This window comes from Plectropomus leopardus, chromosome 12 (genome assembly GCF_026936395.1).
Source record: "Plectropomus leopardus strain MGB_pleo_1.0 chromosome 12, ASM2693639v1, whole genome shotgun sequence".
Taxonomy (NCBI): Eukaryota; Metazoa; Chordata; class Actinopteri; order Perciformes; family Serranidae; genus Plectropomus; species Plectropomus leopardus.
The window spans coordinates 17,661,418-17,685,904 of NC_142187.1; the positions used below are offsets into that span (position 1 = coordinate 17,661,418).

Consider the following 24,487-nt stretch of genomic DNA (forward strand, 5'->3'; position numbering starts at 1 on the left):
CAAACTGTAACGCTAAGCAGTGTTGCTGAAATATACACCAAAATTCTGTTACTGCATTTCCTATTTCTCGCCTAAAATGTCTTCAGTAGCATGTTTCAGTACACTGTTTGCCTGTAACAGGAGAGTTTGTGAATAAAAAGTGGGCACCATACTATTTCCTTTTTTGTGAAATACATATGCTGCAAAAAATTAGATTAAATGGTAAAACAAAGCAGTGCTGATCAAATATACACTAAGATTCTCTCACTGTATTGCCATTTTCAAAGCCAAAGGTTTTCAGAAATATATTTTAGTGCACTGTTTGGCTGTAATATGAGAATTTGAGAATAGATAGTGTGTACCATACTGTTTCCTGTATTGTTGAAATGGAGGTCAAAAATACTGAGATCAAACGGTAAAACTAAGCAGTGCTGATCAAATATAAACTAAGATCCTGTCAGTGTATCGCCATTTTCTCACCCAGAATGTCTTCAGAAACATATTTAAGTGCACTGTTTGGCTGTAATATGAGAATTTGTGAACATGAAGTGGGCGCCAAAACAGGCTGCAAAAAGAAATTTTAGTCTACCATTTAGCTGTTATTCGAGATCCTTTGTTATCACCCGGCTGCCATATTGTTTCCTGTGTCAAAATGGACAAGCTTGCATTACTTCACCCACCAGCTGGAGCATTAATTGGTCTGGTGCGGTGCAGCACATTCTGGTAGTTGGAGGTTTTCTAACTTTTTTAAGCAAACATGAATGCCACAGTCCTTTTTGTTTGTTTTCTCATGTGTTGTCATGTAGCACCAATTCCAAAAGTCCTACTGCATAGACAGCTTAGGTTTATGAAAAGACAATCTCTTCATCAGTGAAATACTTCTTTAATATGTGTACATTTGTGTGTGTGTGTGTGTGTGTGTGTGTGTGTGTGTGTGTGTTTGTTTGTTTGTTTGTTTGTGTAGGCAGCAGAGAGGCTACATTGCCACCCAGGGTCCTCTGGCTGAGACTACAGAGGACTTCTGGAGGATGCTTTGGGAACACAACTCCACTATCGTGGTCATGCTCACCAAACTGAGAGAAATGGGACGGGTACGTATGCACACACAAAGAGCCACAAATAATAGAAAACGTCAGCCCTGTGCACTTTGTCATCAATCCTTTTTTTTCTGTTCTGCTCTCTCGTAGGAGAAGTGTCACCAGTACTGGCCTGCTGAGCGCTCAGCCAGGTACCAATACTTCGTGGTGGACCCCATGGCTGAGTACAACATGCCTCAGTACATCCTGCGGGAGTTCAAAGTTACAGATGCCAGGGTGAGTTTGTGGTGTCTGTGTGTTTAATGACTTGCTCTACTCTTGTATGTTGTATTTAAACATCAGTGTAACATTACACTCTTTGACTTTTCGGCCCCATTCCCAATTCATCAGTGCTGTTAGAAGGCAGCGATGCAAAGCATGTCCTATCGACCTGTAGTGTGTGTTGGTTAGTGTGTGTTTTGTATGTGAATGTGTGTAATACAACAAGTTAGCACTATCAGCAAGTAGCCTTTGATTACTCATTCAACCAAGCTGTCTCTGGATCACCTTGACAGTGTGTGTGTGTGTGTGTGTGTGCGTGCGCGCGTGTGCGCACATGCTCTCACGCACATGTCAGCCAGTCATAGATAACTCCAGTTAAGCCTGTCCTGCGCTGATGCCACATCGACAGATGCTCTATTGATCTCCATTAAAAGGGAGTCAGGAAGGCTGAGCAGAAGAGAAAAGATGTAATTGCCTACTGAGTGGCTGACAATAGCAGACGCACTGACGTTACAGCTTGAAGTTAACCACAGCCACTGATCCAGGGTCAGATAACAGTAATCATTAGAAGGAAAAGAAGGATATTGCCTGGCAGAATCGTACTCCTTAGTCGATATAGCAAGAGGCAGCTCTTAAAATAGTCTTTTTGAAATATTCACCTAACATAAACAATAACTACACCTTTCAAGGATAAACATCTTAATGCCTGTTGAAAAAAACATCAGACACACTCTCAGATAAACTCAGCCTGCAGGTTTTTTGGAAAATCCTTCTTCATTACTTTTTTTCTCACTCCTTCAGGATGGCCAATCACGGACAGTGCGTCAGTTCCAGTTCACTGATTGGCCAGAGCAAGGTGTGCCCAAATCTGGGGAGGGCTTCATCGATTTCATTGGCCAAGTGCACAAAACCAAGGAGCAGTTTGGCCAGGACGGACCAATCAGCGTTCACTGCAGGTAAGCAGTCGAGTTCACCATGAAACTCATGACAAAACTATTCAATGCAGGGTTCCCACGGTCATGAAATTCCTGGAAAAGTTATGAAATTAGAAAAACCTTTTTCCAGCCCTGGAAATGTTTTGGAATCAAAAGTTTTGAATATATATTGTTGAATTGTTTAAAATATGTTCAGAAATATCCCAAAACATGTCTAACTTTATACAAAAATATGTTGCGTGTGATAATCGATTAGTTCTTTAGTTAGCTAACCCCCAAAAAGGGGCGTGGCCTTGATGTTCTGCAAAGTACCCATTTTTGCTGGTCTGGTCTTTTGGCATATGAAGCTGGTTGGCAGCAGGAATGTCTAGTTTAAGTCAGTAAAGATAGCAGTTTGCTTATTCACAAATGCATGGGAAATATGTGTTTTTAGTCCTACCCCTTTAAAATACTTCAATAAAGTCACGATAATGGGGTAAAATATTATGAGCAAGTTTTAGAATACGTATGGGAACGCTGTCATTGTTAGTAGAGTGGTGAATGAGTCCTACAACCCAGAAAGGAGTTAGCATTTCAGCCCTTCTGGTTCCCTCATCTCAAAGTCAACGGGCTTTTTGAATGGGTTTTTGGTTCGATGCCTTCAATAAGGTCTGTGGTTAACACGAGTGTAAGATATTTTCACATTTAATTCTGCAACATAAAATACATCAGTAAATACAACTCTTGTAAATTTTTTAAGCTTTTATGTTACTTGTAAGTTGCTAACAAGTGGCTAAATAAAACTATAGAACGTCATCATGCCAAACATGGCGTTACAGCCTCATTGTGGTGGTGATGCTGAAGTCATGCAGCCATGGTGTAGTTAGTTTAAAGCCTTACCTTAGCTTTTACTTCTGTCAATTGCATTTAGGCGTCAAAAATCCTAAAAGTGGTGTTCATTTGAGAAGTATCATAAACATTTGTTCACCACAGAGTTGATTTTCCACAAAATCCAAAATCCAATGGAAAAATCCCATTGGCTTTTTGTCAAGGTAACCAGGGCAATGCTAACTTCATGGTTAGCCTCCAAAAAAAACATCATCCCTTCAGCACTCAGCGAAAAGTATGGTTAATTGTACAATAACTGCAGTGGGTTGGTCTGAATGTAGCATGTTGTTGTATGCACTCTGACACATTGTTAACTATATTCCAATGTTTTGCTTTATGGCTGTAGTGCTGGCGTGGGGCGGACAGGTGTCTTCATCACTCTGAGTATTGTCCTGGAGAGGATGCGTTACGAAGGGGCGGTGGACATCTTTCAGACTGTCAAAATGCTGCGCACACAGAGACCCGCCATGGTGCAGACTGAGGTAAACACTGAACAGCATGTGGGACTTACCGACTCATTAAGCAGGGCAGAGACACAAGCAAAGCACTGAGCACACTAATGGTACTGCTTAAAGGGATAGTTCACCCCAAAAGCCGTAGCTGTAGTGCTTTTTTATCAGTCTAGTTTGTTTTGGTGTGAACTGATAAGCGTTGGAGAGTCAGCTCAGCTTGTGGTGCAATAATTCTTACCAGAAATTATAATCCAGTTACTTAAGATAATCCACAGACAGCTTCATGTAGGAACTATTTTCTTTGTAACGAACTGCACTCACCGTGTCACCTTGCAGAAAGAAGCGTGCATCTACTCCTGGACAAGAGGCTCATGCTCATAACAGCGCAAGATGTAAACATTAATGCTGTCTAGCTGATATGTTAACTAGCTCAGTAGTGCAAGGTGAGCTAGCAGTAGATTCTCGCTTCCTTTTGCACAGTGATACGGTTTGTGGGTATAGTTTGGTGGAAAGTTCATGCATGAAACTGCTCACTGCATGGTCTGGTGTAATGATTTCTGAAAAGAGACATTACTGTTGGGTGCCATCTAGTTCCAGGAATGTAAGAGAACGAGAGTGACATCTCGTTGAATAAACTATATTATCCCTAATATACTTTAAGAGGCACGAAACCTGCACTGTACAGCTTCAAAAACTCCCAAAACATCAGTAGCTTTTAAACTTTGGCCTTCTGTGTGGGGCATATTTTTTTCCGATTGTGTTTAGTCATGTCTCAGAATACTATACTTAATTTACTGAGCATGTCTTGATATCATTTTTGGTATTTGACTTACTTGAATCTCGGCATGTTTTCACAAATGTTGATGTTGTTAATTAGCGAAGAGGGAAAAAAAATGTGGAAGTGTGATTTAAGTCTGCAAATACAAATTTTACAAAGAACACTTAATCCTTAAGTTAATTTGAAAAATGAGAAATCACCAAACTGAGAGATTAGGTAGATAGATTTGACAGTCAGACTTTCCAATAAACAGTAAAGTCAGGATTTTAGTAAATCCTCTGTAACAATAGCAGTGTCGTGAGCCTTGTTAAAAAATGACACTGGATAGGTGCTGTGAGCCCCTGTCTGTTTGCAGTAATGATTTTTCACTCTGTCCGTGCCCTCCGTTTTTCCGCAGGATGAATACCAGTTCTGCTACCAGGCCGCTCTGGAGTACCTGGGTAGCTTTGACCACTATGCAACGTAAGTGAAGAGACGACCACCCATCCATCTTTCCGCTTCGAGGTCCACAAACAAAACCCACGAGAGAAACAACAGAAAGACGGCCTGAAATAAAATGAACATTGAACCTTTTTTTCCGGGAGCGAGACTCAAAGATGAATTCTACACCAACAAGGACAAAAAGCAACAACAAAAACAGCAACAACAACTCTGTGTCTGACAGCACCCACACTCATCAGGGGTCTCCCTGAGGAGCTGCTGGGTGCGGAGACTATCCATGTGTAATCCATATACTTACCTCAGTGTTCCAGTGTGAAGGACGTATAATACATGTGTGTTGTGGTCAGCTATCTCCAATATGAACCAGTGAAATACAAACAGCTTCTGAACAGGAATTATGATACTATATGTGTATAAAAAAAAAAACATACAAACAAAAAAAACCACACAAAGAGCCTGGATATTTGCTGCACCCTAAATGGGCTTTTTATCCTCAACTTTGTATCTATTGGTTTGGTGTACTAAGGGGTTACAAAGTGCAAAGGTGAACATTTCTATGTGTCTGTGAGTCTATTTCAAAGGTGTCTACTGCTGCCGCAGGTAGCTTTGATTATTGTTTAAAGCAGATGACGAGGTTATGCCTCAGAGGAAGCCTACTGTAGGGACTCACCCTGAGGACTGTTGGAGAAGCATGTGGATTTTCATTTACCTGACGCACAGTGCCAAGAGAAACCGTGCAGCGTGAACTTGAACTGTGGCCTACAAGAAGAGATGGCTCCCTCTTTTATCCAGCATAAAGTCAGACTAGAGACCAGCGGCCAAGGATCAGTTCAGTTCACGCTCCCCAAATCGCGTCCTCACTGAGGCCTCAAAACAAGCGATTAGAGCCCGTCATATCCTCATCTGGGCTGAGATGTTGCATTCTTCGTTAAACAAAACTTGCTTGCTAGTTGCTGTAGACCTTTTTCGTCCTCATCCTCCCCTTGACGTCAGCCCCGTTGTGTCAGTCCAGCAGTGGCTTATTGAAAGAGATCCTTACAAAAAAGCTTCAATCCCGTCACAACATCCCATTTCTGCAGATTATTTGTGTGTTTCTACTGTACGTCTTTGCCTTACGCCGACTTACTTCTTGTGTTGAAACATGCTGCTTAATGTTCATGCGTTGTGTGCTAAAATTTTATTGTCATAAAGTATCTTAAACCGAGGATGAAAGTTGTTCCCCGATCATCTTCCTCCTCTGAAGCTTACCTACTTGAATTGCACGACTTTGCAGTTAAATCAGTCTGGTGTTTTACTATTTAAGGCAGTGAAAGATAATGAGAGAAACCCCCCCCCCAAAAAAAGCATTCAGCGCGACTCACGTTCAACAGTCCTCTCCCCTGCACCTGACTAGCCCACCTCCATCCATTCAAATTCTCTCTGTTCCTAAATCACACTGTACAGAACATCCCAACTTAACCAAAATGATGTTTTCCCCCTTCTGTCCTCTCCAGTTCAACTGCACAAGTCTGTGATATCGATATATATCTTTTCTTGATTTGACATATAATCATAATTGGTCCCACGTGGTGATTGACGAGCACAGCGATGTTCCAGTGTATCAGACATCTCGGGCGATTTCACCGATTTTGTACATAAAGTCTATCATTGGAGTCCTATACAGTACAGTTACATACGTCTGAGCACAAGATATAACGTGGGATTGGATGTGATGTAGTTCTTATTGTCGCAAAAAAAAAAGCCTTATTGTTATCGTTCACTTTGTCATATTTATTTCATATGATTTTTTAAGATATTTATTATTCTATTTTGTTACTTTTTATGTTTGTTTTTAATCTATTTATTTGGGATATCTAGCAACTATAACCAATAAGATGTTTCTTTGGCGAGCCAATGTTAAAGTATGATATTGTCACTGTTTGTTTTTATTTTATTTTAATTTTTAATGGTCAGTTTTGGTGCTTTTTTATTTGCTTTATTATTATAAAGTATGCCCTCTGTGTAGGGTACTATTTGATACTGATTACTGATGTCCGACTAGTTAGCTAGAGATGTACGTTAGAGGCAGACCTAGTTTACAGTGATGCCCTCTTGATGCCCTCCCCCACTCGACCTCCATAGCAACAGCCGTGGTGTGATCGTAGCAACAGAGGTATGGTCCGCCCTACCGTGATAGGTTTAAGGGCATCAGAGAAATTAGATATATAGCGCAGACTTGTTGGTGAAAACCTCGGACAAGCTGTTTAGTTTGCAGGAAAGCACATGGTAGCAAGTGTATTTTTGACAGAGAATGGGTTAAGAAATGGCCCAGCTACACACACACACACACACACACACACGCTCAAAAGTTATTGTTTATACCTGAAATTATTCTGATATGAAATTTATGTGTGGTCCAGAAGTCTTGACAGTGTGTGACATATATGAAATATGTTATTCCTTCGATTTCTAATGATTATTGTGTCAAGAGAAATATTAAAAAGGCGCACACACGAAGCATAATATGAAATGTGTTGAGGGCAAGCTCTGACGATGCCATCCCCCTCACTTATGTACCTGTTCTTTCCTTTCAAACCATGGATGTAGATATTGTATCTTGACTTTGTATTAAAAGCAGGATGATTGGATATACAGCACAATGAGCTGTTTGTTTCCTGTGGGGTTCTTTGTTTGTTATTCAGTCCTCGTCCACTAGATGGGACCAAAGAGACTCTTCATTTAAATACACTCCTGTCACTGCGCCCAGCTTTTACTAAAAGCACTGCACACAAAATTACTGCTACAACATGTTTGGAAAGTGGATTCAACTTTTGGCTTGTTTTCTGCAACCAGAGTGTACAAACAGTTTTAAGCCTTTTGGAGGCACAAATTAAAGTTGTATTCAGTTTGACTGTAACAGTAGGAAAAAGGCAGGATAATTTATAGTTCATGTCACATTTATTTGTTAGAAATGGGAAAGATTAACGGTCTACTATGCAGAATCCCCCACCCAAAAAAAAAAAAAAACAAACACTTTGTGTCATACAAAGGTAATCCCTCACAGTGGATCTCTTTCACAGCAGACAAGACTGGTCATAGTAGGAAAAGCACAGGTGTATTCAGTAACATTAACGATGGCTCAGTTCCATCAACAGTCCCAGTAAGATATTTAAGTGAGCCAGCATGTTAAATACCAGGACCTCCCCTAACTGAAATGCAGCTATCATGAACATTATTGAATGCACCTGTGCATTTCCTATCATGACGTGTCAAAATGTCCACTGTGAAAAGAGTCTATCACTTAAGACCCGCTAGAAGCGTGCGGCAGTGGTTTTATCTATTTTCATCTTGCTTTGCTTTGTTTGCAATGTTACTGCGCAGGACGCAGGTGTCACTTTTCATAAATATAGCACCCAGGTGCAACACCATAATTAGCATGCACCTATGACAAAGCTATGAAAGACAAAAAAAACAACTTGCAAATATGGCAAAGAAGGTTGGATCTGAGGTTGGCTTTCACTGTCATTTCTCTGGGGATACTGTGTACAAACAGTGACTGCAATTTATTATACCTTTAATGACCGCTGGTAGTGTGAGGTTTGAAATACTTTACATTATTTACAATGTAAAATATATTGAACGATGGTATTTGAATGGTTGCTCTGGCAGAGCAAATATGTTCACCTCAAGTCGGATACATCTGACCTTTCATAAAAAGTGAGGTTTGCCAGTCATAGTTATGACTTGGATATTGACATGAACAAGTTGGAAACTTAATGTTAACTCTGATATGACAGTTTGCTACTACACATACTATACAGGAAATATCTCGAGGGGAAAAACATTTTGTAATTTTGAGCATTAAACTTAATTCTTGTCATATGAAATGATAGTTTGAACAAAAAAAATAATGTAAACAAATATCCTGACAGTTGAAATGGCAGTTACCACCGGCATGTTTGTGTGGTAAACATGAAGCTAGTAGCAGACCTTTAGCTTAGCTTAGCACAAAGACTTGAAGCAGGGGAACACAATTTAGCTTTGCCCAAAAGTAACAGAAACAGCTTTTTTGACAGATTAAACTGACAAAATATAGTGTGTTAATTAGTGACCTTTAGAGGTGCTTGGATTTAATTACTCTTTTACAAAGCGAGATAATTTTCCAATTTCCAGTCTTTGTGCTCGGCTAAGCTAATTGTGTAGCCGGTCAAACTTAATATTTAGCGTACAAACAGTGATATCATCCTCCTTATCCTACTTTTGGCAAGAAATAAAAAGAGAATATTTCCCAAAATGTCAAACTATTCCTTTTAGGTACACTCATGGGTTGAGGCTTTGACTAACACAGGGTTCCTACAGCTTAAAGCAAGTGAGATTTAAGCCTTAAGGTTAGGGGAGATTTATTTAATTTTTCAAATATTTATTGTATGATTATTATTATTATTATTATTATTATTATTATTATTATTCTCATTATTATTATTATTATTTCTGAGTTATCCACTATTTTGAGCTTTTGCAATGTAATGTCAGAAAAAAAAATTATCATAAAAAATCCAATCTCCAATGTCTTGGCATTTTTATGACTTTTTAAAGATTGATTTAAGACATTTTAATGCCACTGCAGGGAACAAAAAAAAAATCTGTTGTCATTTTGTCTTGTAGGGTTTTCCCTACAAGACAAAATGACAACAGATTGTCAAGCTCAAGGTGAAAATGATAGAATTAAAGATGGCTGAGTTCCATTAAGTGTCGCAATAAGTTATTCCAGTGAGCCCGCATGCACATTTTCAAGGCATCCACTTAATGGAATGCAGCCATCACCAACGACATTAAATACACCTGTGCTTTTCCTACCATGACGAGGCAAAATGTCTGCTGGAAGCGGAGTGAAACCGCTACTTTTGTGCGGAGGGAAACCGCTAGTGTAGTTTTCTTCGACGGTAAGACACAAACCACAACATATTGTTTTTACACATCAGTATTTGGACACATTAAACTGTTTCCAGTTTCCTTTGTACAAGGCTAAGCTAAGTGTCTGCTAGCACTAGCTACATATGAAGCATAGCCTCCAAACACAATGATATATCTTTACCTCCTCATATAACATTCACTTACTGCAAGAAAGAAAACTGGCATATTTCTCAAAATGTCAAACTCTCCTCACTGCTGGCAGTTTCTCCCGCAAATATACGGTGGCCGGCTGTTTTTTTTGTTTTTTTTTTGGCAACAAACCACCTGGATTTAGGGTTAAACCGTAAGCTAAAACACCTTTCTGGAAACAATTGAGGCGATAAATGAGAAGTAACCGATTCTTGTTTAATATTTTTTCAGCGCTGCTTAGTTTTACTGTTTAATCACAGTATTTTCAACCTCCGTTTTTACAGTGCTACTACTACTATACATGAAAGGATATGGTTAAACAAACAAGTCATCCGGCGGATTTGGGCTAAGAGATGAGCAGGGAGATGGATGCTAGTAAGTTTACCTCAGTTCATATACCACACTGTCACGATACAAAGCTGAAAATTGACAAAATATCCATGCAAGGTTCACTTATTCGTTAAGTTTTAAGAGCTTTGAACAAGATAAAAACAAGTCATTAAAATTTAATGAAATTTAATTACAATTTTGAAATCTATTTTAACACAGTCCCCAAAACAAACAGCTGAAATTAGGTTTGAGTCTGATGAATTTGGAAAAGCAGCAGGCGAGTGGGGGAAGATTTTTTTTTTGTATTATGAGTCCTTGAAAAATCATTAATAAAGTTTTGAAATGTCTGTGAAAATGTTTGAGGACCCTGTAAACAATAAAGGACCTGGAAAATTAAAGACTACTTTCAGTTATCCAATAAACAATGTAAGATATTTCTTTACATCTTTCATTTTCCTTTTTCTCTGCCCTCTCTTTTATTCAGTAACATTCTTTAGGACAACTAGCTTATGATGAGGAGGTGAAGAGGAATGTTGTTTGATAGTGTGTGTTTTCAGCACAGTGGGGCACACACCCTGGCATGAGGAGATGTAATCGGCCACAATTTACTTTGAAACTCACTAAATAGATCTGATCTCAGAATATCTCTACACGTGTTCAACTTCTCAGTACCACACGCAAGGTGTCCTTTGCTGGTGTAAAGTTCACATACAGCAGCAGCGTCCTTATTGTGTCTCACTGTGATTTGTGCGTTGATATGGGTGGAGAGTGACTAACCTTTTACCTGCTACTTCCTTGAAATCTCTTAGAAAGGAAGAAGAAACGAAAGAGTGTGTATGGCATGTATTGTTCTGTCCATCACAGGACAATTCATTTGTGGTTATTTGAATACTGTTGTGCAGTATTTCCTTCTAGAGATGTGTTGAGACAGGCCCCGTAACTTTACACCTAAGAATACGTTTTTGTGCAGGTAGCTGTGTAGTTTTCTTCAAGCCTCACATGGTGACAATTCATACCCCGCACAATGAAGTCACGAAGGCCAATGTGACCCTGAGCTTCGTTGCTCCAAGCAAACGCCTACTGAGCACAATAGATAATGTTTATCAGAAAATGCTGGCATCAGTGTGGGTTGTGCAGCGCAGTATGTGCATTTAATTCTTCCATTTAATTCAATACAGAAATCAACCCTGGAGGACTGATAATAATTCTGCAGGCCTATTATATATAGATGATAAAACTTTATTATACAAAATGTTCCTGAGGTCATATACAGTTTTTCTGAATAGTTTCTTATTGTGAATTTTTATATTGCTCCAGCAGAACCTGCAAAAATACAACAATTCTTCACATAGATTTCAAATCATACTTGTGATAACACATGCCGGTGTTACACTTGGCACAATGTTTGAACTAAAACTTTAATTATGGCGTAACATACCACCATTCAAAATGCTAAACTCATCATGATTGGCAACGCTGACTGCACAGTGGTTACTAAATCCTTCACTTCAAATCAGAATACATTGACAAAGGTCAGCACAGCGCTCTGAGCTGCGTACAGAGACAGAGGCGGAGGCGGAGGAGAGGTTAGGGTAAGAGGGGGGAGAGTGAACAGAGACAACATCTGGAATGACACCATGAAATCATATGATCACCCGTGGTTTGACAGAGCCAGCAGCTGCATGAGGAAAATTGCCCAACTGGATTATCCTCTATGTACTTCAAAATGAAAATGACCTCTGACATGACAGCGAAGTGCGATATGTAATGTGGGTGGGAATCATTAGAGGCCCCACAATACAATATTATCACATTATTACTTCTTTCAAAAACAGTGGAAAAAAGGCAATGAGCAACATGGGAAGAAATGTTCTATAACACTGCAAGAAATTAGTAGATTAAGAAAAAAAATGATTTAAATGGGGGGAGGGTGATGTTTATTTCAGTAATCTGTGTCTGGTAGAACTAAAAAAAAGCAACTGATCATGGTATTCTAGTAGGCAGCCAAAAGTTCTGTATTTGCAATATTTTGTATATATGTCAAATAATTATTCTTAATTCTTGTACTATACGCTTGTAAATTTCTTAGGTTGTTTCTTCATTTCTTCTTTTTTTGCTCATTGCCATTTTCCCATGCTTTTGAAAAGAAATCAAGCCGATTTGCCCAGGTTTCAAAGGATTAATGCATTAAGTTTTTCATTATTATTATCATGGATATAACTACCGCAGACCCACATGGGTTTACACAACACCATAAATAAATATAAGTCAGAATCTTCCGATCTTCATTGTCATTGAAACAAAATTCATAAATCCTGACAATAACATTTTATTATGTAGCAGTAGAGAATCAGAATAATTACTAAATGGTCCATTTTGTCTCTCTTTTCAAGCTTTTGAGAAACAGAACAATCATTTGGTTTTATCATCTGCGCATCAAAATATTGGAGGGTTTTGTCGAGCCATTTCAAGGAAAATCATAGATTGTGCAGTACAAAAGAAAATGAAACTCACTTTCTACTTCACCCAAATCCCACCGCTGACTCAATCTGTTTCCTCCTCAGAACTGAAGATGTGGAGGTCAAAGGGGCAGAGACCTGGTCGAGAGGTAATCGCTCACAATATTGGAAGTCTGAGCTCATGTTCGGCGGCAGCCAAACTCAGACGTATTTTCTCTTGTATTTGCTGCATTTCTGTTCTCTCTGTTTGGCAGATGGTGTGCTGGTTTTTTTACACTACATGTGCATGAGCCATGAGTGGAAAAATAAAGAATGTAGCTCAAGTAATATCCACAAACCCATACGTCCTTTTAAAAATTATTATAGATTCTTAAAGGGACAGTTCAACCCAACTTCAAAATTACATATTCTTCCTCTTACCTGTAGTGATATTTATCAGCGTAGATTGTTTTGGTGTGAGTTGCTGAGTGTCGGAAATATCGTCCGTAGAGATGTTTGCCATCTTTTGATTATAATGGAATAACAGCAATGTCTCTCAAAGTCCAGTTTCGTGTAGAAATTCTATACTTTTTACTGAACTTTTTAGCGTCACAACCCCCACAAAATGACTTGTTTAATTATCAGGATTTGATCCATTTGGTCCACTAACGTATCAAAAGTCTGGAAGAGCAGCATGATGAAATAATTTGATTAAAATTCAGGTTAGCAGAGCGCTAAACTGGAAGTTATCCATTCGGCAGCACTCAGTGCAGAAGTTGTTTCGATCGTCTGGTTAATTTTTATACTCCGCAGTTAAACATTTTAGCTTTCATGTGACACTGAGCAACTCTCATAGGAATATACTTTTTTGTATCCTGTTCTTTAAATACATCCATGCATTCAATGTTTACGTCTTGTGCAGATGTGAGCCTCTTGTCCATGAGAAGAAGTATGCTTCCCTCTGCGCGGTGATACAGTTGGCAAGCGTGTGTGTGTGTGTGTATTTTTAATTGTGGTGTGAACTGTCCTTTTAATAACTTTAAGAAATAAAAGTAAAACATTTGGAATGTAATGTTTGTTGATAAATGGAGCTTCACATTTTAACATTTAGGTAAAAAAAATGAACATTAGTGTGAATTATTTTTTAAACTATTGTGTCATGTCCTGTGTTTGCTGCATGCCAGCAGCCATTCCCTGATCTCTATCTGTGCAGGCTGAGCAGGTTACATGGTGTGACTGTGGTGACGACTGTCTCTGCATACCTGTGTCACACTGTGTGCATGTGCTTATAGGCGTGTGTGTGTGTGTCTGTGTGTCAAAAGGTCCTGGTAGGTCATACCACCCATAGCTACTGTTGCCACAAGGTGCAGGAGCTGTGCACAATGTGTGGCCTTTCCACCTGCCTTCACTGATAAGTCTGAGTGAAGAGCCCCACCCCTCGCAGCTGATTGGTTTATTTAACAATAAGAAGCCAATCCTAAAAAATAGGCGGTCATGCAGTTTTGTTTTTTACCTGCCTCTCACTGCTTCACAGTTACTTCCAGGACACAAAGCCAAAGCGTCGCATGCGAGGTGTTTCAATGAGTGTGTAAACTTGAGTTAATGATATAGGCTTTCACCGCATGTGTGAAAGTGTGTGAGTGTGTGCATGTGTGTGAGTTGGAAGTATTTGTTTTCCATCATGAGTCTGAAATGCAGGAGATTCTCACTGGACAGCAGTGTGTGAGTATGAATATTTAATGTGTTGTTTTTCTTTCTCCGTACCTTCCACATCCTTCATCTTTCACGGCTGATGAACGGTGAACATGGGTACGTCACTCTAAGCATCAGGTGCGCTCGACACTCTTGTTATGTATCCAGTGTTTTCAGCTGCCGGTTTACAAAAGTGAAACTGCTCTCCAGAGATCCCTGCTGTTGCCCAGAGACTGCTGACTAACCATGGGTTTAATAAGCTGACAGCTACCCAGAGCAGAGGGAGAAAATCAACACAGTTGGTATTCAAAGAGGTCCCTCAAGGAGCTTGGAGCTAGTTCAAAGGAATACCTCTCCACCAAAATTATCATGTGTGTATCAGTTACTCACCCCTTGTTACCCAGGAGAAGAAAGTTGTGAAGAAAGTTGAAGAAAGTGAAGAAAAGTTTTCCTTGCATGCCTCCATGGTAACCAAGAATCCCCAAACTGAGAAAGTTCTTGATAAATTGGAGTGAAAAGGGGTCTGCTTTTGACAACAGCAAAACTATATCAAAACATGGGCTTACAAATTCTCACACAATCTGTGCAGTATAATCCAAGTCTCATTTATCCAGTCGTACGATCAATGCTTCCTAAACACATGCGTTCTCCATAAAACATCACTATTGGAAACACTCGCACATAAACATTGTTTTCACCTGGAAAAAACGCTTGCATGTTAGTGATGGGGCTTTCACATGCTTCTCAGAGATTCAGTCTTCCTCGTGTTCATGAGCTTTAAGTTGTAATATGGAAACAACATGGATGCTACAAAAATGTATTTTATTACTCAGAGCGTTTAAATAATACATTGATAACAAAAAGCAAGGAAAACCAATCAGGTGAGTCATGAAATATGATCAAGAATTCATTTCTCACACTACTCCCACAATGCATTAATGCAGCACAAGGATGTAGAGGTAGAAAATGTGCAAATCCTCAGACAGCAATGGAATGACCCAGCCTGCTCTCCCTCACGTTGGCTTGTACTTGTTGCTTTCGTTGGTTGGAGAGGTTAAAGTTAAGGCAAGAGGAGTGGGACTGGTTAGGGTGAGGGTAAGAATGTCAGGTTAAGCCAATCAGAGGCAGAGTTAGAGACACGTGAGACTGACAGCAGGACACCTGAGACTGTTTACATCAAAGTGTTTTTAGATGGTAAAGTTTTAGCAAAAAATGCATGTCTGAACATACGACTGGATAAGTGAGACTTGGATCGTACTGCATGAGTTGTGTGATTTTGTAAACAGATGTTGTGATGTGGTTTGGCTTTTGTTAAATGCAGACCCCTTTTACTTCAATTCATTAACAGTTTTTTCCGGTTTTGTATTCTTCGTTTACAATGGGAGCATGCGAGAAAAAACATTTTCTTCACAAATTCAGTCTAACATGCAAACTGATACACAAATTAGAATTTTGTGGGTGAGGTATCACTTTAACTCCTCTCATATAACGGACTGAAAAAGATAGATCAGATTCACAAACAAACAACAACAGTATTCCTCCACATATGTTTTCTTCAGTCAATACTGTTGTTGACACTCTGTTGATGTTACACTATGTAAGAAATTCTCTGTTGTGAATGAACTGCATTAATCTCTGTGGAAAATCAGACTTCACCTGATGTAAACAATGGAAAGAGAAGATAATGAAATGTTTACCATCAGCACGCAGGAGTTGTTTTTCTCCACTGTGAGAATTCTGTAAATCCAACACATTTACTGACGTTCCCACCAGCAAGAAATCCATTTGTCTTTTTGTGTTTTTTCTTCACGTTGTTCTACATCTGTTCCACCTGTGTGTGCCACACTGAAGCTGAATCATCAGTCTGACATTTGTCTCGTGCTCTCTTGGGACAGCTGTCTGGACGGAGTCGGAGTCCTTGGTGGAAGAAGAGGCAGCAGCAGGTTTAGCATTAAGAAATCTAGACAGAGCCAGAGTCTGGACGATGCCCGGCTGGAGATCCAGGCTCTAAATCAAAGCCTTAACTCCAACATTTCCCTCAGGTACACACTGCCTTCAACACCACACTGGGATTGAGATAGAAAGAAAAATGTAATCTTGAACCGAGGAAATTCCAGATATGTTATCTCATTTGTGTTAGTGTGGTGTGTTTGTCCTGCTTGTGTCCTCAGGAGGCAGACAATAGCAGAGGAGAGGAGCGAGCGATCAGACGGGCTCGTCAACAGTGGTGTAAGTCCGCTTCACATCATGCTGCTACTTCCTGTCCCTCGCATGATCCATAATTTATCACACTTTCTTTGCAGCACAAGGAGGAGGTGTGAGATCAGGATGTGAAAACAATGTAAACAGTATGAAGTTCTCTCGTTGTGGTGAAGCTACAGAGAATTATCACCTGAATCTGCAGCTCCCCTTGGCTTTTCAGAGGAGTGCAGTTTCAGGTGTTTGTTTAGCTGTTTGGCCCACTTTATTGTTTTGTTTCACTCTCCCTGCTCATATACAGAGAGGGAAAAAAAACCTCAAACCCACTTTACTTTACCTGCTCATCACCAAACTGCAGACAGACACAGTTAGCAGCAGCTATAGTGGAGGATTTACCAGCTAAAGAGCCACATCTTTCTCTCAGGAGTCAGTAGAGACTCAGTAGAAACATCAGGGGGACACAAACAGAACTCTAAATTAATGAAAATGTTGCTAGATATGTAAAATAGCTTGTTTGGTATCAAGTATTGGCTTCAGAGATGGTGTATCAATGCTGTATTCACAGTTTGTTTCCGCTGCCCCCAAGTGGCCAAAAAAGCTGTTTCTATAGGTTTAAAGTCAATTATTTCAGATACCAATCACAAAAAAATTCCCAGATACATTACTCAACACACTCAACGAGAAGTAAATATGGGAGACCCAGAAACACTGACCAATCAGAGGAGATGGGGCTTTTATGGGAGGGGGGCTTAACCAAGGGACAGAGCATAGATAGCACAAGCAAAATCAAGTTTTTTGTGTTGTTTTTATTTACATTAAATCATATGAACCTGAAAATAAACACTGGTTCCCTTTGACATTATTCTTTTCCTACAGAGCTTCCAGAAACACAACAAAACCTTCCACAAACTGTTCCTTGAGATTCCTGAGGGGGAGAACCTGACACACAGTGAGCTGACAGTCTGTTACTTATTCCTTTATATTGATTATGGAAATCACATCACATTGTGAGCCTTTTCTCACTTTGCCCCTGGTTTGTGATAAAGTGCTGACTAATACGTTTGCCAAGTGGTGCACAGTGAATGAGGAGCTGAGACACTTCAGCACATGCAGGCGTGTCTCTGTTGTCTAGGTGATGCTGCTGGGGTTTCATTACAAAAAAGTAAGTGTGTGTGTGTGTGTCTCTCTCTATTGTAGCATTCACCTGTGCCCTGCAGAAGGAGGTGCTCTATCACGGAAAACTCTTTGTTTCCGAGAACTATGCGTGTTTCCACTCTTCTGTTCTGCTCAAAGACACCAAGGTAACGCGCTCAGACACATTCAGGCGACGCTCAGTTCACACTGGTGAAATTATTTAATGCTGAATTGTCGTAACAGCGGAGGCAGTTAAACCAATATGAGTTAAATTTTGTAGTAACAGTTCACTTGGGCAGAGCAGACTTTAAAGCTTACATGTCCCAGAAGTTGTAAAAGAAGCAGTCAACATTAGCATCAGCTATCCAGGGAATTCACTTTCATCTGCAGCATTTGGGCTTTTTACCCAAAATCAAAGACTTCACAGGGGGGGGATTTTTTTAACAACCCTGGATAGAAAGTAAAAATAACTAGCTGGTTCTTTACCTTGATCATCGCCGTCACATTGAGGACAAGCTAATATGACTGTGATGTCCTCTTTAAAATGGTTAAAAGGTTAAAGTTATGGCGAACAAGCCACATAAGTACCATTCAAATAAATACGTATAAAAATGAATAAATGAAAAATAATTAAATGTTAACAAAGATAGAGAGATGAATAGATATTTGCATAAATAAATGCATAATTATAAAAGATAAATGCAGAGGTTAGGACCTCCTTCCTCATTACATACAGATCTGACATTACAAAAGCTAATGATGTAGTTGTGCAAAAATGTAGACGTGAATTTAAAATATTAGTTTATGTCCTTAAACATTTATTTATGTATTTATTTGTGCATTTATTAATTTCCATTTTTATTTCAATGTTTATTTATGCATTTATTTTATTTATTCCTGTATTCATTCATACATTCATTCTTTTCTATCTTTATTTATTGATACTTAAGTCCTTTTGTGTCCACATATTGCAGGTGGTGATTCTTGCTTCCAGCGTCATGGGGGTGAAGAAACATAACTCAGCTTTATCCATGTTGTCTGTTCAAACTGCTGATGGAGAAAAGGTCAGAGTTTACACTTACTTTTTTAAATAATCATAATCAAGCTTCACTTTTCATTTCATGTATTGTTCTGTGTTATATTACTTTCCTTCTCTTTTTCTTTCTCTTTTTTTTTGATGATGTGAGCAATATAAAGACTCACATTAACATGACTGTCAATGTTTGCATTGCACACGTGCAGTTTAAATTTTAAATAGGAAGCCAAGGAAACTGAACTTGATAATAATAAACTTGAGGTTGCCAGATTAGCAACACATCACACATCTGTGGAGAATTGTTATTGTTAAACATCCTCCTCTGCTGTTGAACTCATTAACCACAAAACTCAAAACCGAAACTAAAATGAATCAAATAAAATTAATGTTATGTGTTTTTTAACCCTTTCTCCTGCTTCTTTTTCTCTGTTTAGTACACCTTTGTGTCTTTGAGGAACCGTGAGATGTGTTATAAACTCCTCCAAACGATCTGTTCACATGCACAGGTAGGTGCTCCACTAATCTCTTTGCACATGAAGTCATCAGTTCTTTAAAAAAGGGAGAATTTTAAGTTTGAACTCGTGTTTCACTCATTTTTTATTTGTCTGAAACAGAGCGTCAACAGCAGCCCTCATCTCTCCTCTGCAGAGAATGAAGCTGATCATGACTTGGTATGATTGCTGCTTGTTTAATTCAACCAAACTAGAATTTGAGAGTTTCAGGGTTATAAATGAGGGAATATGAGTGCACGATGACAGAGACTTAAACCTTCAGCTTCTCTGTCCTTGTCTGCAGGCGTCCAGTTATTCAAGTTTGGAGGACAGCGTAGATCGTGATCAGAGCAGACAGAACAGCATTTATCTTGACAACGGCTTTCCTCAGATGTCGAGTGAAGGTGAGAAACACATCGAAGAGTGAGAGAGAAGTGTGTGATGAAGTAAGCGTCACTGGTTTATATTGCGTTGTTTGGCCCTTACCTTTTTTAATTGTTACTTTAACTTTTTAATCATGTTTCTGTTCACAATAAAAATATTGAAAATGTTCTTTTTTCAGTTGGTTACTTTTTATTGCACATTTTAATCAACCTGTACTTGTTCTGCACTCGGGTAAATAAAAAATTGTTCTAGGTTGTAAAATATGTCCATATCATGATAATACTGCTATACAAAATCATACCTTATAATAAACATAATATTAGTTTGGATTATTCGTTTAAATGGAATCTCTCCATTATGTATATATTGTAAACTACGTTGATCCTCTTTTTTAAGGCTGGTATGTGTTTTTTAAGCAATTTTCTGATATTGAAAATGTTCTTAGTAGTACTACTGAATGCTATAACGCATATTTGTGCCTTTCCAGCTCCTACAAGACGCAATTCCACCCGTCAAAACAGCTCAGCAGACGAAGACGACAGAGGCGTGTGTAAGGACTTACATATAAAACTGCACATGCTGTAATAGCTACTTACGTTACTCAGAAGGTGTAGAGGAAAGTGTCATTACAGAATAACAAGGTGTTTTTTTCTCAACCAGCTGTATCGTGGATTGGGAGGATCACTGAGAGGGTCACACAGCTCTCCTTCAGAGAAATCAGGAATGTCAGGGTTCTCTTCTATTTCTTCATTACACTGTGAGTATTATTATTTCTCACAGCTGAGTACATGTATACAAGTACTGTGTTCAAGTACAATTTTGACTTTATACAATATAACGAGCATGGGGCAGTTTTTGTGCTTAATGAGTATTGTCACTTTCAAAACTTAAGCTGATAATATTTCTGTACTTTAACTTATTTTTAACAAATTTTAACGAAAGTAAAGAATCTGAACACTTCCTCCGCCACTGTCCATCTCCCTGCCGCTTTTTGCACAGGTGTGCGTGTGACATATATAGCTGTGTAAAACCTTTCAATGGAAAAATGACTGAATAGGGATAGGGAATCTTTCATAGATTTCATAGATTATTATTAGGCTGATTGTATGGTGGCGCATTTCTGCCAGAGTGATGAAAAACTGAAGTCATTTCAGTAGCAAACTGTCTCAAAATTTGACTTATTATTGTTTGTTTGTCATTATTTTGACAAAATAGCTTATCATTTGAGATATTAAATCTATACTCTGAGATACTAAGGGCCTGTGTCCAAATAACTTTTTTTTTTTTTAAGCAGAAAAGTGATGTCAGGACGCTGGGGAGCACTTCATCCCAGCGCTTTATAGAAAAGCACTCCCGCTGCTTTTTTAAAAAATAATGCACTGCGCATGGATTTTGTTCTTATGACAACAATATCTTGACATTAATGTTAGCACGGCAGCTGACCAGCAGCTAAGCTAAAGGAGCAGCGGTGACATCACCAGCGCCTTTCTTAATAGTTCAGAGATTTTCAACTCGAAGCACTCAAAGCGGCTGCTGACAAAAAGCCGATGCACTTTGAAAAAGAATCCGGGAAAGTGCTTTTTCTCTGGGTGGCCGCTTGAAGCCGCATTCTCTCTCTCCTGAATGGGGACAATCGAAAAAGGGCGCTGGCGCTGAGAAGAAAAAACAGTGTGGACACAGGCCCTAAGACATAATTTTGAGATACAAAGTCATTATTTGAGAAATCCTCTCAGTATTTTGACATACTAAGTCATTTTAGGAAGTTGCTCATCAATTTGAGATACTAACTATTTTTTTAAGATACCAAGTCATTATTTTGAGAAAGCTTGTCATTATTTTGAGTGTACTCATTCTTAGATGTCAAGTCATTATTTGGCAGAAATGGGCTTCCATACTTTGCAGATCTTTTATTCTGTGCACATTTTTGAAGCGCAGCTTTGTGTGTGAAACGTACATCTCGAGGCACATTTTGGTATGTTGACTTACTGGACTGGCTGGAAGGAAAAGAAAATGATCTAATCCTCTAGATGCGGTTATAGAAATGCTATCACACAATGTTCAGGCTTCACACTGATACAATGTACTGATATCTTATTGTCGGGACTTTACAGTATGTGCCCATCTTAGACCATCTTGTTTATTTATGTACAAAGTGAAAGAGCATCGTAGTGGGTGACAGCAAAATCTAAAGAATTCACATCATCATTTTTTTGGTTTTTAGGATGGTGTTGCTCCTGTTGGCGTCCGGGTACATCAGGCTGAGGATCCTGGCACTGGAGGAGCAGCTGACCGAGTTGACACTACATCACAGAGAGTGAGTAGACACACACATGAAAGGGAAAAGAAAGCTCTCAAGAGAAACAAATAGCGTGTGATGGCTCAAACCGGTTTTGGGGACTTTTTGAGCCATTACTCTCAGACCAGATTAGACAGGAACAGACTTCAGAAGTTTCACAACAGCAATGTGGACAAAAGAAAAGTGATTAGATCAGAGTCACACCCATTAGGAAGTATGTGTTAAAAATGCTGAGATGAAGCTTTGCACCAACAACAGTGTGGAGTACTAACTCCACTTAAAGATTCAGGTTTATAGAGGTTATTTCCATAGTGTGTAATTACCAATTACTAATAAAGGGCTCCTTTCTCAGTGGTGAGACATACATATATTCAAAAGTACCAAGAAATGAAATATTTAAGTAAGTACATACTAGAAAGTTAAAACCTTAACTTTGATTTCACTACATTTGAGGGGGAGATATTGTACTTTTTAGTAAACTGCATTTTTTGAGCTGCAGTCAGTGATAGTAGAAGCATTCAGAGCCTTTACTTGAGTAAAAGTATAAATCCACACTGTAAAAAATTACTCTATTACAAGCAAAAATCCCAAATTTAAAACTGCGCATCAGTAAGGTGAGTAAGTATTATCTATGTAAAGTATTAAAAGTAAAAGCGCTTCTTGAGCAGTAAAATGTTCCCTGTCAGGGAACACAACTATGAACCTGAAAATGAGTTTAATATGATTCCTTTAACGAAAGGGTTTGTGCTTCCTCCACCACTGTCCTCTCCTCACGCTGCTTCCTCTTTTGCAGGTACGAACAGACGTAGCCAGTATCAGGAGACCGTCAAAGACAAATCCCTCTAGGAGCTCGTGCACTACTCTATTAAGATCCAGCTGTACGTTGATCCCTGTCTAGACAGACTCCCAAAAGCATCTTAGCAGCGAGACTCGGTTCATCAGACACACAGCGCGTCTTTCTGTTAAATTTCCAGTACTGTGCACAAACAAGTTCAAAACAAGATTGGTCTCCTGTGTCAGTGCTATGTCTGAGGAGGATGCAGGTCAGCATTAAGATGCTTTTGGGATGTCTGAACTCGGCCACACGCAGTGAACTACCGGATGACTGACTGCGTTGGCGGAGAACCGCCAGGACAATGTTTCTGTTCAGAGCCATGCTCCTTCTCTGCTGACAGATCAGATATTGAAGTGAGGATCTCCTGCACTGAGCCATATGGACGCAGCCTGCTGAAGCCTTGCTCACTTCCTGGCCGGTGAACAGCTGAGCTCAGCGAGCTGAGGTAACTGGAGTCTTGGCTGCATTTTCTTGGATCAACACAACCTGAGACAGTGAGAACACACACACACACACACACACACACACACACAGATTAAAATGATGACTTAATTGTTGCTTGGTTTAAAATGATTTGTATGTTGTGAAACAAGGGTTCACATTGTGTAACTGCAGGCATCTGCTGACATGTTCAAAGACTGGTAGTGACAATAATCAGCCAGCAGAGGTCAGTCACTCCCATTAAAACCTCTCTTTTTCACTCATAAAGAGAATCAGACACTGAAATGACTTCAAAATACAAATGTTACGAAACGTTTGCTGCTGCTGTTATGTCAAATTAATCCTGCTCATATGAGAATTTGTGATGTTCATGCACGTTTTGGCAACAGATCTCGATTTTACACCAATTTTCAACCATTCAAATGTCAAACATTATGTGAATTATGTTAAACCCTGTAGAGAAACACATCTGATTCTATATTATAAAGGAGTGTTAGGGCCACACTGAAGGGAAAAAAAGGAATTTGGGGCTAAATTCGTAATATTGGCACAATAAAGTCATAATATAGAGAAAAAAGTTGTAATATTATGATAAAAAGTCATGATGAGTATAAGGTTTTACAGTTTCAAGAAAAAGTCATATTACAAGAAAGCTGTAATTTAATAAGATTAAAGTAATAATATCACAAGAATTAGGTCATAATATAACAAGAAACAAGCTGTAATATATTTAGAATAAGGTCAAACTACTTCTAATACATAATATTACAAGAATTAAGTCGTGGTAATATAAGAAAAAAAAGTCATTGTACGTGACTAAACTACAAAATTTATAAGAAACTCATTTTAACTAGAAAGTGGTGATACAGTAAAAAGGCCAACAAAGTCACTGACTGGTAGAAGACGCAGCCACAGGATTGCGTAACTCTTTATACCATGTAATCTGACTTTTTGGCATAAATTTTTTTTTTTTCCTTGTAAAATTATTAATCACGTGATAATGACTTCTTTTCTGGTAAAATTACAACTTTATTCTTATTGTGGTAAGACTTTTTTCCTTCAGTTTTATTTCATTGTCATATTGGGATTTTTTTCTCTCAAAATTACAACTTTGTTCCAACAATATTATGACTTTATTCTCGATCTACTTTTTTTCTCCTTCCATGTGGCCCTTGCCCTCCTTCGCAGTAAGTCTGCTCAAATATTTTGATTTTTTAAAAACACATATTCATTAAACTGTATCTTCATGAAACTGTTTTCCAAAACTATTCCAGCCTCAAAATTTCAAATTCCATGACTTATCCAAGATTTTTTTACTACTGGACAAACTCTGTATCATATTTGCATCCATTCTAACCGACTTAGTGTGATTTATATAT

At 38.8% G+C, this 24,487-nt stretch overlaps 2 protein-coding genes across 11 annotated transcripts in view; both read left to right on the forward strand.

Annotated features, from left to right (window-relative positions):
• ptprsb (protein tyrosine phosphatase receptor type Sb) overlaps positions 1-7,392 on the forward strand; it is a 99,592-nt gene extending 92,200 nt beyond the window's left edge. For all 10 annotated transcript variants that reach the window (XM_088085341.1, XM_088085343.1, XM_088085344.1 and 7 more), the window contains 5 exons: positions 944-1,070; positions 1,167-1,292; positions 2,079-2,233; positions 3,426-3,561; positions 4,707-7,392. In XM_088085341.1, coding sequence (XP_087941467.1) covers positions 944-1,070; positions 1,167-1,292; positions 2,079-2,233; positions 3,426-3,561; positions 4,707-4,775 — 613 coding nt within the window. In that variant the 3' untranslated portion in view covers positions 4,776-7,392. The remainder of the gene's footprint in view (positions 1-943; positions 1,071-1,166; positions 1,293-2,078; positions 2,234-3,425; positions 3,562-4,706) is intronic.
• A 5,340-nt stretch (positions 7,393-12,732) lies between these two features.
• Positions 12,733-23,340, forward strand: LOC121951321 (uncharacterized). Its single transcript, XM_088085354.1, has 13 exons — positions 12,733-12,770; positions 16,188-16,334; positions 16,464-16,521; positions 17,368-17,440; positions 17,689-17,792; positions 18,600-18,689; positions 19,096-19,167; positions 19,276-19,332; positions 19,457-19,556; positions 20,024-20,086; positions 20,197-20,293; positions 21,758-21,850; positions 22,626-23,340. The coding sequence occupies exons 6-13, from the start codon at positions 18,624-18,626 to the stop codon at positions 22,639-22,641; spliced, it is 564 nt and encodes a 187-aa protein (XP_087941480.1). The 5' UTR covers positions 12,733-12,770; positions 16,188-16,334; positions 16,464-16,521; positions 17,368-17,440; positions 17,689-17,792; positions 18,600-18,623; the 3' UTR covers positions 22,642-23,340.
• The last annotated feature ends 1,147 nt before the right edge of the window (positions 23,341-24,487 follow it).